Source organism: Taudactylus pleione, unplaced genomic scaffold, assembly GCF_031769625.1.
Source record: "Taudactylus pleione unplaced genomic scaffold, aTauple2 ptg000123l, whole genome shotgun sequence".
Taxonomy (NCBI): Eukaryota; Metazoa; Chordata; class Amphibia; order Anura; family Myobatrachidae; genus Taudactylus; species Taudactylus pleione.
Genome location: NW_028284525.1, coordinates 599,097 through 614,347, shown reverse-complemented (window position 1 = coordinate 614,347; position 15,251 = coordinate 599,097). Strand labels below are relative to the sequence as shown.

General features: G+C 51.3%; 1 protein-coding gene across 2 annotated transcripts in view; it reads left to right on the top strand.

The window, feature by feature from the left end:
• The first annotated feature begins 4,010 nt into the window (after window positions 1-4,010).
• The window catches only part of POGLUT1 (protein O-glucosyltransferase 1), a 61,742-nt gene continuing 50,501 nt past the window's right edge, over window positions 4,011-15,251 (top strand). For both annotated transcript variants that reach the window (XM_088472440.1, XM_088472441.1), the window contains exons 1-3: window positions 4,011-4,149; window positions 8,610-8,694; window positions 9,797-9,940. In XM_088472440.1, coding sequence (XP_088328566.1) covers window positions 4,086-4,149; window positions 8,610-8,694; window positions 9,797-9,940 — 293 coding nt within the window. In that variant the 5' untranslated portion in view covers window positions 4,011-4,085. The remainder of the gene's footprint in view (window positions 4,150-8,609; window positions 8,695-9,796; window positions 9,941-15,251) is intronic.

Genomic DNA, 15,251 nt, shown 5'->3' with positions numbered 1-15,251 from the left:
TATATTATTACACATCGGTATATATTATATGGTGGTACATTATTACACATGTGAATATATTGTATGGTGGTACATTATTACACATCTGTATATTATATGGTGGTACAGTATTACACATCTGTATATATTATATGGTGGTACATTATTATCCATCTGTATATTACATGGTGGTACATTATTACCCATCTGTATATTATATTGTGGTACATTATTACACATCTGTATATTATATGGTGGGGTATTACACATCTGTATAAGATTATATGGTGTTATATATTTACACATCGGTATATATTGTATGGTGGTATATTATTACACATTGGTATATATTGTGTGGTGGTACATTATTGCACATCTGAATATACTGTATGGTGGTACATTATTACACATCTGTATATTATATGGTGGTACATTATTACACATCTGTATATTATATGGTGGTACATTATTACACATCTGAATATATTGTATGGTGGTACATTATTACACATCTGTATATATTTTATGGTGGTATATTATTACACATCTGTATATTATATGGTGGTGTATTACACATCTTTATAGGATTATATGGTGTTATATATTTACACATTTGTATATATTATATGGTGGTACATTATTACAAATGTGAATATATTGTATGGTGGTACATTATTACACATCTGTATATTATATGGTGGTACATTATTACACATCTGTATATATCATATGGTGGTATAGTATTACACATCTGTATATATTATATGCTGGTACATTATTACACATGTGAACATATTGTATGGTGGTACATTATTACACATCTGTATATTACATGGTGGAACATTATTACCCATCAGTAAATTATATGGTGGTACATTATTACACAACTGTATATTATAAGGTGGTGTATTACACATCTGTATATTATATGGTGGTGTATTACACAACTGTATAGGATTATATGGTGTTATATATTTACACATCAGTATTTATTGTATGGTGGTATATTATTACACATCGGTATATATTGTATGATGGTACATTATTACACATGTGAATATATTGTATGGTGGTACATTATTACACATCTGTATATTATATGGTGGTACAGTATTACACATCTGTATATATTATATGCTGGTACATTATTACCCATCTGTATATTACATGGTGGTACATTATTACCCATCTGTATATTATATGGTGGTACATTATTACACATCTGTATATTATATGGTGGGGTATTACACATCTGTATAGGATTATATGGTGTTATATATTTACACATCGGTATATATTGTATGGTGGTATATTATTACACATCGGTATATATTGTGTGGTGGTACATTATTGCACATCTGAATATACTGTATGGTGGTACATTATTACACATCTGTATATTATATGGTGGTACATTATTACACATCTGTATATTATATGGTGGTACATTATTACACATCTTAATATATTGTATGGTGGTACATTATTACACATCTGTATATATTTTATGGTGGTATATTATTACACATCAGTATATTATACGGTGGTGTATTACACATCTGTATAGGATTATATGGTGTTATATATTTACACATTTGTATATATTATATGGTGGTACATTATTACAAATGTGAATATATTGTATGGTGGTACATTATTACACATCTGTATATTATATGGTGGTACATTATTACACATCTGTATATATTATATGGTGGAACATTATTACACATCTGTATATATCATATGGTGGTATAGTATTACACATCTGTATATATTATATGCTGGTACATTATTACACATGTGAACATATTGTATGGTGGTACATTATTACACATCTGTATATTACATGGTGGAACATTATTACCCATCTGTAAATTATATGGTGGTACATTATTACACATCTGTATATTATAAGGTGGTGTATTACACATCTGTATATTATATGGTGGTGTATTACACAACTGTATAGGATTATATGGCGTTATATATTTACACATCAGTATATATTGTATGGTGGTATATTATTACACATCGGTATATTTTGTATGGTGGTACATTATTATACATCTGTATATATTATATGCTGGTACATTATTACACATCTGAATATATTGTATGGTGGTACATTATTACACATCTGAATATACTGTATGGTGGTACATTATTACACATCTGTATATTATATGGTGGTACATTATTACACATCTGAATATATTGTATGGTGGTACATTATTACACATCTGTATATATCAAATGGTGGTACATTATTACACATCTGTATATTATATGATGGTACATTATTACACATCTGTATATTATATGATGGTACACATCTGTATATATTTTATGGTGTTGTATTACACATCTGTATATTATATGATGGTACATTATTACACATCTGTATATATTTTATGGTGGTATATTATTACATAGAAATAGAATTTGACGGCAGATAAGAACCTCTTGGCCCATCTAATCTGCCCAATTTTTAAACATATTGTTACCTCAACACTTATTGATCCTTACTTCTTCTGAAGGATATCCCATGTATGAGGCCAGTCCACCTCTGATGGGAGGCTACTCTACCTCTGATGGGAGGCTATTCCACCTCTGATGGGAGGCTACTCCACCTCTGATGGGAGGCTATTCCACCTCTGATGGGAGGCTAGTCCACCTCTGATGGGAGGCTAGTCCACCTCTGATGGGAGGCTAGTCCACCTCTGATGGGCGGCTATTCCACCCCTGATGGGAGGCTACTCCACCTCTGATGGAAGGCTACTCCACCTCTGATGGGAGGCTACTCCACCTCTGATGGGAGGCTAGTCCACCTCTGATGGGAGGCTATTCCACCTCTGATGGGAGGCTAATCCACCTCTGATGGGAGGCTAGTCCACCTCTGATGGGAGGCTATTCCACCTCTGATGGGAGGCTAATCCACCTCTGATGGGAGACTATTCCACCTCTGATGGGAGACTATTCCACCTCTGATGGTCTGATGGGAGGCTATTCCACCTCTGATGGTCTGATGGGAGGCTATTCCACCTCTGATGGTCTGATGGGAGGCTATTCCACTTGTCCACTACCCTTTCTGTGAAGTAATTTTTCCTCAGATTTCCCCTGAACCTACCACCCTCCAGTGTCAGATCATGTCCTCTTGTTCTAATACTTCTCTTTCTTTGAAGAGCGTCTCCTTCCTTTACCCTGTTAAAACCCTTTATATATTTGAACGTTTCTATCATGTCCCCCCTTTCCCTTCTCTGCTCCAAACTATACATATTAAGATCTTTTAGTCTTTCCTGGTATGTTTTGTGGTGTAGACCTTGTACCATTACACATCTGTATATATTGTATGGTGGTATATTATTACACATCTGTATATATTGTATGCTGGTACATTATTACACATCTCCATATATTAAATGGTGGTACATTATTACACATCTGTATATATTATATGCTGGTACATTTTTACAAATCTGTATATATTGTATGCTGGTACATTATTACACATCTGTATATATTAAATGGTGGTACATTATTACACATCTGTATATATTAAATGGTGGTACATTATTACACATCTGTATATATTGTATGCTGGTACATTATTACACATCTGTATATATTATATGGTGGTACATTATTACACATCTGTATATATTGTATGCTGGTACATTATTACACATCTCCATATATTAAATGGTGGTACATTTTTACAAATCTGTATATATTGTATGCTGGTACATTATTACACATCTGTATATATTAAATGGTGGTACATTATTACACATCTGTATATATTAAATGGTGGTACATTATTACACATCTGTATATTATATGGTGGTACATTATTACACATCTGTATATATTGTATGCTGGTACATTATTACACGTCTGTATATTATATGGGAATGTTGTTATACATTACTCATCTGTCTGAACTTGACTCCTCCCCTTTCCTGCGTTGTCAAAAATAAAGAACTACAACTCCCGGCATGCCATGCCGGAGTAGCGGCTGCCATGTTGGTTGTGGCCTAGAGAAGAGATTGACGATCAGACGGATCGGGCCTGGCGGTTAGACGCGACTAATGGATGTCTGAGAGATGTTGCTGTTATTGCTTCTCGGGGCTCTGTATCCTGGGGTCCTGAGTGCGGGGGAGCAGGAGGGTAAGTGCGGGGGAGCAGGGGGGTCCTGAGTGCGGGGGAGCAGGAGGGTAAGTGCGGGGGAGCAGGGGGGTCCTGAGTGCGGGGGAGCAGGAGGGTAAGTGCGGGGGAGCAGGGGGGTCCTGAGTGCGGGGGAGCTGGGGGGTAAGTGCGGGGGAGCAGGGGGGTCCTGAGTGCGGGGGAGCAGGAGGGTAAGTGCGGGGGAGCAGGGGGGTCCTGAGTGCGGGGGAGCTGGGGGGTAAGTGCGGGGGAGCAGGGGGGTCCTGAGTGCGGGGGAGCAGGGGGGTAAGTGCGGGGGAGCAGGGGGGTCCTGAGTGCGGGGGAGCAGGAGGGTAAGTGCGGGGGAGCAGGGGGGTCCTGAGTGCGGGGGAGCTGGGGGGTAAGTGCGGGGGAGCAGGGGGGTCCTGAGTGCGGGGGAGCTGGGGGGTAAGTGCGGGGGAGCAGGGGGGTCCTGAGTGCGGGGGAGCAGGGGGGTAAGTGCGGGGGAGCAGGGGGGTCCTGAGTGCGGGGGAGCAGGAGGGTAAGTGCGGGGGAGCAGGGGGGTCCTGAGTGCGGGGGAGCAGGGGGGTCCTGAGTGCGGGGGAGCAGGAGGGTAAGTGCGGGGGAGCAGGGGGGTCCTGAGTGCGGGGGAGCAGGAGGGTAAGTGCGGGGGAGCAGGGGGGTCCTGAGTGCGGGGGAGCAGGAGGGTAAGTGCGGGGGAGCAGGGGGGTCCTGAGTGCGGGGGAGCTGGGGGGTAAGTGCGGGGGAGCAGGGGGGTCCTGAGTGCGGGGGAGCAGGAGGGTAAGTGCGGGGGAGCAGGGGGGTCCTGAGTGCGGGGGAGCTGGGGGGTAAGTGCGGGGGAGCAGGGGGGTCCTGAGTGCGGGGGAGCAGGGGGGTAAGTGCGGGGGAGCAGGGGGGTCCTGAGTGCGGGGGAGCAGGAGGGTAAGTGCGGGGGAGCAGGGGGGTCCTGAGTGCGGGGGAGCTGGGGGGTAAGTGCGGGGGAGCAGGGGGGTCCTGAGTGCGGGGGAGCTGGGGGGTAAGTGCGGGGGAGCAGGGGGGTCCTGAGTGCGGGGGAGCAGGGGGGTAAGTGCGGGGGAGCAGGGGGGTCCTGAGTGCGGGGGAGCAGGGGGGTAAGTGCGGGGGAGCAGGGGGGTCCTGAGTGCGGGGGAGCTGGGGGGTAAGTGCGGGGGAGCAGGGGGGTCCTGAGTGCGGGGGAGCAGGAGGGTAAGTGCGGGGGAGCAGGGGGGTCCTGAGTGCGGGGGAGCTGGGGGGTAAGTGCGGGGGAGCAGGGGGGTCCTGAGTGCGGGGGAGCAGGGGGGTAAGTGCGGGGGAGCAGGGGGGTCCTGAGTGCGGGGGAGCAGGGGGGTAAGTGCGGGGGAGCAGGGGGGTCCTGAGTGCGGGGGAGCTGGGGGGTAAGTGCGGGGGAGCAGGGGGGTCCTGAGTGCGGGGGAGCAGGGGGGTAAGTGCGGGGGAGCAGGGGGGTCCTGAGTGCGGGGGAGCAGGGGGGTAAGTGCGGGGGAGCAGGGGGGTCCTGAGTGCGGGGGAGCAGGAGGGTAAGTGCGGGGGAGCAGGGGGGTCCTGAGTGCGGGGGAGCGGGGGGGTAAGTGCGGGGGAGCAGGAGGGTAAGTGCGGGGGAGCAGGGGGGTCCTGAGTGCGGGGGAGCAGGAGGGTAAGTGCGGGGGAGCAGGGGGGTCCTGAGTGCGGGGGAGCTGGGGGGTAAGTGCGGGGGAGCAGGGGGGTCCTGAGTGCGGGGGAGCAGGGGGGTAAGTGCGGGGGAGCAGGGGGGTCCTGAGTGCGGGGGAGCAGGGGGGTAAGTGCGGGGGAGCAGGGGGGTCCTGAGTGCGGGGGAGCAGGAGGGTAAGTGCGGGGGAGCAGGGGGGTCCTGAGTGCGGGGGAGCTGGGGGGTAAGTGCGGGGGAGCAGGAGGGTAAGTGCGGGGGAGCAGGGGGGTCCTGAGTGCGGGGGAGCTGGGGGGTAAGTGCGGGGGAGCAGGGGGGTCCTGAGTGCGGGGGAGCAGGGGGGTAAGTGCGGGGGAGCAGGGGGGTCCTGAGTGCGGGGGAGCAGGGGGGTAAGTGCGGGGGAGCAGGGGGGTCCTGAGTGCGGGGGAGCAGGAGGGTAAGTGCGGGGGAGCAGGGGGGTCCTGAGTGCGGGGGAGCTGGGGGGTAAGTGCGGGGGAGCAGGGGGGTCCTGAGTGCGGGGGAGCAGGAGGGTAAGTGCGGGGGAGCAGGGGGGTCCTGAGTGCGGGGGGAGCAGGGGGGTCCTGAGTGCGGGGGAGCAGGGGGGTCCTGAGTGCGGGGGAGCAGGGGGGTAAGTGCGGGGGAGCAGGGGGGTCCTGAGTGCGGGGGAGCAGGGGGGTAAGTGCGGGGGGTCCTGAGTGCAGGGGAGCAGGAGGGTAAGTGCGGGGGAGCAGGGGGGTCCTGAGTGCGGGGGAGCAGGGGGGTAAGTGCGGGGGAGCAGGGGGGTCCTGAGTGCGGGGGAGCAGGGGGGTAAGTGCGGGGGAGCAGGGGGGTCCTGAGTGCGGGGGAGCAGGAGGGTAAGTGCGGGGGAGCAAGGGGGTAAGTGCGGGGGAGCAGTGGGGGTGAGTGCGGGGGGTCCTAAGTGCGGGGGAGCAGTTGGGTCCTGAGTGCGGGGGAGCAGTGGGGGTAAGTGCTGGGGAGCAGGGGGGTAAGTACGGGGCAGCAGGGGGGGTAAGTGCGGGGCAGAAGGGGGGGTAAGTGCGGGGTAGCAGGAGGGGTAAGTGTGGGGGAGCAGGGGGGGTAAGTGCGGGGGAAGCATGGGGTAAGTGCGGGGGAGCAGGAGGGGGGTAAGTGCGGGGGAGCAGTGGGGTAAGTGCGGGGGAGCAGGAGGGGTAAGTGCTGGGGAGCAGGGGGGGTAAGTGCGGGGCAGCAGGGGGGGTAAGTGCGAGGCAGCAGGGGGGGTAAGTGCGGGGTAGCAGGAGGGGTAAGTGTGGGGGAGCAGGGGGGGGTAAGTGCGGGGGGAAGCATGGGGTAAGTGCGGGGGGAGCAGGAGGGGGGGTAAGTGCGGGGCAGCGGGCAGGGTAAATGCGGGGGTGAGCTATGGAGCAGGAGGTCACTTGTATGTCCCGTGTACCTTATGTGAGCCCCTAGGATGCACTCTGTACTGTATGTGGTCACTAATATTGCCCCCTTCCCCCGTACTGTATGGGAGTCACTAGTATATCCCCCCCCCCCGTACTGTATGGGAGTCACTAGTATATCCCCCCCCCCGTACTGTATGGGGAGTCACTAGTATATTCCCCCCCCCCCGTACTGTATGGGAGTCACTAGTATATCCCCCCCCCCCCCGTACTGTATGGGAGTCACTAGTATATCCCCCCCCCCCCTGTACTGTATGGGAGTCACTAGTATATCCCCCCCCCCGTACTGTATGGGAGTCACTAGTATATCCCCCCCCCCCCCATACTGTATGGGAGTCACTAGTATATCCCCCCCCCCCGTACTTGTATGGGAGTCACTAGTATATTCCCCCCCCCCCCCCCGTACTGTATGGGAGTCACTAGTATATCCCCCCCCCCCGTACTGTATGCTGTATGGGAGTCACTAGTATATCCCCCCCCCCCGTACTGTACGGGAGTCACTAGTATATCCCCCCCCCCCCCCCGTACTGTATGGGAGTCACTAGTATATCCCCCCCCCCCGTACTGTATGGGAGTCACTAGTATATCCCCCCCCCCGTACTGTATGGGAGTCCCTAGTATATCCCCCCCCCCGTACTGTTTATGAGTCACTAGTATCAGTCACTAGTATCCCCCCCCGTACTGTATGGGACTCACTAGTATCCTCCCCCCTGTACTGTATGTGGTCACTAGTACCCCCCTCCATACTGTATGTGGTCACTAGTATGCCCCCCCCATACTATATGGGAATAACTATCCCCCCTGTACTGTTTGGTGGTCTCTATTATGCACCCTGTACTCTATGTGGTCACTAGTATCACCCCCCACCCCTGTACTGTATGTGGTCACTAGAATGCCCCCTGTATTGTGTGGTAGTCACTGGGATGCAACTGTGCCTAGTCATCGATAGCAAAAGCACTTAACATTGGTCATAATCCATGGGTGGTCGATGGTTATACCTATACAATGTACAGTATGTAGCTCACTAGGATGCTCTCTGTATTGTAGTCAGGTCACTAGAATAGTCTGTGTTGAATACTAGTCAGATTGGGCTGCTTTGTATTTGAATAAAGATTTTTCAAGTAAGTGATATTTCCTATATGTTACACCAACTACGTCCACATGTTCTGACCACAACTTCTGTTTGTGTTTGTGCTGTGTGTGGTGCTCTGATGAGCGCTATGGGGTTTGCCGGGACGGCGCTGGAGTCTTGGTACGCGCGGATAGTTTTGGTTATGGGGAGCATGTTGTAGGAATCTAGGTGCAAAGTTCTGTATCCATAGTAATGATAAGTGATAGCCAGAGACTACTTCTGTATAACTGTGTATAATCTATTCTCTCCACGTCAGACCCACGCTGGCACCAATATCTGCATCGTATACACAGGAGAGTCCAAAGTCACACGCCATGTCACAATGACACCTGCTACCACTGGTATGAGGGTCCCGGACCCCTCCTTTCTTCTAATATCGTGTTACCGCCCCCTCTGCTGACAGCCCAGTGTGCCCGCCCCCCCCTTTGCTGACAGCCCAGTGTGCCCGCCATCCTCTGCTGACAGCCCAGTGTGCCCGCCACCCTCTACTGACAGCCCAGTGTGTCCACCCTCTGCTGACAGCCCAGTGTGCCCGCCCCCCCCCTCTGCTGAGAGCCCGGTGTGCCGGCCCCCCCCCTCTGCTGAGAGCCCGGTGTGCCGCCCCCCCCCCTCTGCTGAGAGCCCAGTGTGCCCGCCCCCCCCTTTGCTGACAGCCCAGTGTGCCCGCCCCCCCCTTTGCTGACAGCCCAGTGTGCCCGCCCCCCCCTTTGCTGACAGCCCAGTGTGCCCACCCTCTGCTGACAGCCCAGTGTGCCCACCCTCTGCTGACAGCCCAGTGTGCCCACCCTCTGCTGACAGCCCAGTGTGCCCCCCCCTTTGCTGACAGCCCAGTGTGCCCACCCTCTGCTGACAGCCCAGTGTGCCCGCCCCCCCCTCTGCTGAGAGCCCGGTGTGCCCGCCCCCCCCTCTGCTGACAGCCCAGTGTGCCCGCCCCCCCCTCTGCTGACAGCCCAGTGTGCCCGCCCCCCCTCTGCTGACAGCCCTGTGTGCCCACCCTCCCCCCTCTGCTGACAGCCCTGTGTGCCCGCCCTCCCCCCTCTGCTGACAGCCCAGTGTGCCTGCCCTCCCTCCTCTGCTGACAGTCCAGTGTGCCCGCCCCCCCCTCTGCTGACAGCCCAGTGTGCCCGCCCCCCCCTCTGCTGACAGCCCAGTGTGCCCGCCCCCCCCCTCTGCTGACAGCCCAGTGTGCCTGCCCCTCTCTCTGCTGACAGCCCAGTGTGCCTGCCCCTCCCTCTGCTGACAGCCCAGTGTGCCTGCCCCCCCCTCTGCTGACAGCCCAGTGTGCCCGCCTCCCCCCCTCTGCTGACAGCCCAGTGTGCCCGCCCCCCCCTCTGCTGACAGCCCTGTGTGCCCGCCCCCTCTGCTGACAGCCCAGTGTGCCCGCCCCCCCACTCCCCTGTGACCTCACCTCTTTGCCATGACATGGCACTTTTCATCCACTAGGGTTATGCAGCAGGACCTGGCACCGTTTAGTTCTGGAATCTCTCGGGATCTAATGAAAAATGTTATTAGCCGCAAGTTGGGGACACATTACCAAATCATCAGCCACCGATTGTACAGAGAGGAGGAGTGCATGTTCCTGGCACGGTATGATGGCACCAGCACTAGTATTCCCAATAGTATGTATGTCTCCTTCCCATTCCCGATGTCACACAGGCTCCGCTACACACTGTAATGTATATATACACGCTGCAGTGTACACGTTCCTGAGTGATAGCGTCAGGGGAGATGGAGCAGAGACTCAGGTACACGCTGTAATGTATATATACACGCTGCAGTGTACACGTTCCTGAGTGATAGCGTCAGGGGAGATGGAGCAGAGAGACTCAGGTATACGCTGTAATGTATATATACACGCTGCAGTGTTCACGTTCCTGAGTGATAGCGTCAGGGGAGATGGAGCAGAGAGACTCAGGTATACGCTGTAATGTATATATACACGCTGCAGTGTTCACGTTCCTGAGTGATAGCGTCAGGGGAGATGGAGCAGAGACTCAGGTACACGCTGCAGTGTACACGTTCCTGAGTGATAGCGTCAGGGGAGATGGAGCAGAGACTCAGGTACACGCTGTAATGTATATATACATGCTGCAGTGTACACGTTCCTGAGTGATAGCGTCAGGGGAGATGGAGCAGAGACTCAGGTACACGCTGTAATGTATATATACATGCTGCAGTGTACACGTTCCTGAGTGATAGCGTCAGGGTAGATGGAGCAGAGAGACTCAGGTACACGCCGTAATGTATATATACACGCTGCAGTGTACACGTTCCTGAGTGATGGTGTCAGGGGAGATGGAGCAGAGACTCAGGTACACGCTGTAATGTATATATACACGCTGCAGTGTTCACGTTCCTGAGTGATAGCGTCAGGGGAGATGGAGCAGAGACTCAGGTACACGCTGTAATGTATATATACACGCTGCAGTGTACACGTTCCTGAGTGATAGCGTCAGGGGAGATGGAGCAGAGAGACTCAGGTATACGCTGTAATGTATATATACACGCTGCAGTGTTCACGTTCCTGAGTGATAGCGTCAGGGGAGATGGAGCAGAGACTCAGGTACACGCTGCAGTGTACACGTTCCTGAGTGATAGCGTCAGGGGAGATGGAGCAGAGACTCAGGTACACGCTGTAATGTATATATACATGCTGCAGTGTACACGTTCCTGAGTGATAGCGTCAGGGGAGATGGAGCAGAGACTCAGGTACACGCTGTAATGTATATATACATGCTGCAGTGTACACGTTCCTGAGTGATAGCGTCAGGGTAGATGGAGCAGAGAGACTCAGGTACACGCCGTAATGTATATATACACGCTGCAGTGTACACGTTCCTGAGTGATGGTGTCAGGGGAGATGGAGCAGAGACTCAGGTACACGCTGTAATGTATATATACACGCTGCAGTGTTCACGTTCCTGAGTGATAGCGTCAGGGGAGATGGAGCAGAGACTCAGGTACACGCTGTAATGTATATATACACGCTGCAGTGTACACGTTCCTGAGTGATAGCGTCAGGGGAGATGGAGCAGAGAGACTCAGGTACACGCTGTAATGTATATATACACGCTGCAGTGTTCACGTTCCTGAGTGATAGCGTCAGGGGAGATGGAGCAGAGAGACTCAGGTACACGCTGTAATGTATATATACACGCTGCAGTGTACACGTTCCTGAGTGATAGCGTCAGGGGAGATGGAGCAGAGAGACTCAGGTACACGCTGTAATGTATATATACACGCTGCAGTGTACACGTTCCTGAGTGATAGTGTCAGGGGAGATGGAGCAGAGACTCAGGTACACGCTGTAATGTATATATACACGCTGCAGTGTACACGTTCCTGAGTGATAGCGTCAGGGGAGATGGAGCAGAGACTCAGGTACACGCTGTAATGTATATATACACGCTGCAGTGTACACGTTCCTGAGTGATAGTGTCAGGGGAGATGGAGCAGAGACTCAGGTACACGCTGTAATGTATATATACACGCTGCAGTGTACACGTTCCTGAGTGATAGCGTCAGGGGAGATGGAGCTGACAGACTCAGGTACACGCTGTAATGTATATATACACGCTGCAGTGTACACGTTCCTGAGTGATAGCGTCAGGGGAGATGGAGCAGAGAGACTCAGGTACACGCTGTAATGTATATATACACGCTGCAGTGTACACGTTCCTGAGTGATAGCCTCAGGGGAGATGGAGCAGAGAGACTCAGGTACACGCTGTAATGTATATATACACGCTGCAGTGTACACGTTCCTGAGTGATGGTGTCAGGGGAGATGGAACAGAGAGACTCAGGTACACGCTGTAATGTATATATACACGCTGCAGTGTACACGTTCCTGAGTGATAGCGTCAGGGGAGATGGAGCAGAGACTCAGGTACACGCTGTAATGTATATATACACGCTGCAGTGTACACGTTCCTGAGTGATAGCGTCAGGGGAGATGGAGCAGACAGACTCAGGTACACGCTGTAATTTATATATACACGCTGCAGTGTACACGTTCCTGAGTGATAGCGTCAGGGGAGATGGAGCAGAGACTCAGGTACACGCTGTAATGTATATATACACGCTGCAGTGTACACGTTCCTGAGTGATAGCGTCAGGGGAGATGGAGCAGAGACTCAGGTACACGCTGCAGTGTACACGTTCCTGAGTGATAGCGTCAGGGGAGATGGAGCAGAGACTCAGGTACACGCTGTAATGTATATATACATGCTGCAGTGTACACGTTCCTGAGTGATAGCGTCAGGGGAGATGGAGCAGAGACTCAGGTACACGCTGTAATGTATATATACATGCTGCAGTGTACACGTTCCTGAGTGATAGCGTCAGGGTAGATGGAGCAGAGAGACTCAGGTACACGCCGTAATGTATATATACACGCTGCAGTGTACACGTTCCTGAGTGATGGTGTCAGGGGAGATGGAGCAGAGACTCAGGTACACGCTGTAATGTATATATACACGCTGCAGTGTTCACGTTCCTGAGTGATAGCGTCAGGGGAGATGGAGCAGAGACTCAGGTACACGCTGTAATGTATATATACACGCTGCAGTGTACACGTTCCTGAGTGATAGCGTCAGGGGAGATGGAGCAGAGAGACTCAGGTACACGCTGTAATGTATATATACACGCTGCAGTGTTCACGTTCCTGAGTGATAGCGTCAGGGGAGATGGAGCAGAGAGACTCAGGTACACGCTGTAATGTATATATACACGCTGCAGTGTACACGTTCCTGAGTGATAGCGTCAGGGGAGATGGAGCAGAGAGACTCAGGTACACGCTGTAATGTATATATACACGCTGCAGTGTACACGTTCCTGAGTGATAGTGTCAGGGGAGATGGAGCAGAGACTCAGGTACACGCTGTAATGTATATATACACGCTGCAGTGTACACGTTCCTGAGTGATAGCGTCAGGGGAGATGGAGCAGAGACTCAGGTACACGCTGTAATGTATATATACACGCTGCAGTGTACACGTTCCTGAGTGATAGTGTCAGGGGAGATGGAGCTGACAGACTCAGGTACACGCTGTAATGTATATATACACGCTGCAGTGTACACGTTCCTGAGTGATAGCGTCAGGGGAGATGGAGCAGAGAGACTCAGGTACACGCTGTAATGTATATATACACGCTGCAGTGTACACGTTCCTGAGTGATAGCCTCAGGGGAGATGGAGCAGAGAGACTCAGGTACACGCTGTAATGTATATATACACGCTGCAGTGTACACGTTCCTGAGTGATGGTGTCAGGGGAGATGGAACAGAGAGACTCAGGTACACGCTGTAATGTATATATACACGCTGCAGTGTACACGTTCCTGAGTGATAGCGTCAGGGGAGATGGAGCAGAGACTCAGGTACACGCTGTAATGTATATATACACGCTGCAGTGTACACGTTCCTGAGTGATAGCGTCAGGGGAGATGGAGCAGACAGACTCAGGTACACGCTGTAATTTATATATACACGCTGCAGTGTACACGTTCCTGAGTGATAGCGTCAGGGGAGATGGAGCAGAGACTCAGGTACACGCTGTAATGTATATATACACGCTGCAGTGTACACGTTCCTGAGTGATAGCGTCAGGGGAGATGGAGCAGAGACTCAGGTACACGCTGTAATGTATATATACACGCTGCAGTGTACACGTTCCTGAGTGATAGCGTCAGGGGAGATGGAGCAGAGAGACTCAGGTACACGCTGTAATGTATATATACACGCTGCAGTGTACACGTTCCTTAGTGATAGCGTCAGGGGAGATGGAGCAGAGACTCAGGTACACGCTGTAATTTATATATACACGCTGCAGTGTACACGTTCCTGAGTGATAGCGTCAGGGGAGATGGAGCAGACAGACTCAGGTACACGCTGTAATTTATATATACACGCTGCAGTGTACACGTTCCTGAGTGATAGCGTCAGGGGAGATGGAGCAGAGACTCAGGTACACGCTGTAATGTATATATACACGCTGCAGTGTACACGTTCCTGAGTGATAGCGTCAGGGGAGATGGAGCAGAGACTCAGGTACACGCTGTAATGTATATATACACGCTGCAGTGTACACGTTCCTGAGTGATAGCGTCAGGGGAGATGGAGCAGAGAGACTCAGGTACACGCTGTAATGTATATATACACGCTGCAGTGTACACGTTCCTTAGTGATAGCGTCAGGGGAGATGGAGCAGAGACTCAGGTACACGCTGTAATGTATATATACACGCTGCAGTGTACACGTTCCTGAGTGATAGCGTCAGGGGAGATGGAGCAGAGAGACTCAGGTACACGCTGTAATGTATATATATACACGCTGCAGTGTACACGTTCCTGAGTGATAGCGTCAGGGGAGATGGAGCAGAGAGACTCAGGTACACGCTGTAATGTATATATACACGCTGCAGTGTACACGTTCCTGAGTGATAGCGTCAGGGGAGATGGAGCAGAGACTCAGGTACACGCTGTAATATATATATACACGCTGCAGTGTACACGTTCCTGAGTAATAGCGTCAGGGGAGATGGAGCAGAGAGACTCAGGTACACGCTGTAATGTATATATACACGCTGCAGTGTACACGTTTCTGAGTGATAGCGTCCGGGGAGATGGAGCAGAGACTCAGGTACACGCTGTAATGTATATATACACGCTGCAGTGTACACGTTCCTGAGTGATAGCATCAGGGTAGATGGAGCAGAGAGACTCAGGTACACGCTGTAATGTATATATACACGCTGCAGTGTACACGTTCCTGAGTGATAGCGTCAAGGGAGATGGAGCAGACAGACTCAGGTACACGCTGTAATATATATATACACGCTGCAGTGTACACGTTCCTGAGTGATAGTGTCAGGGGAGATGGAGCAGAGACTCAGGTACA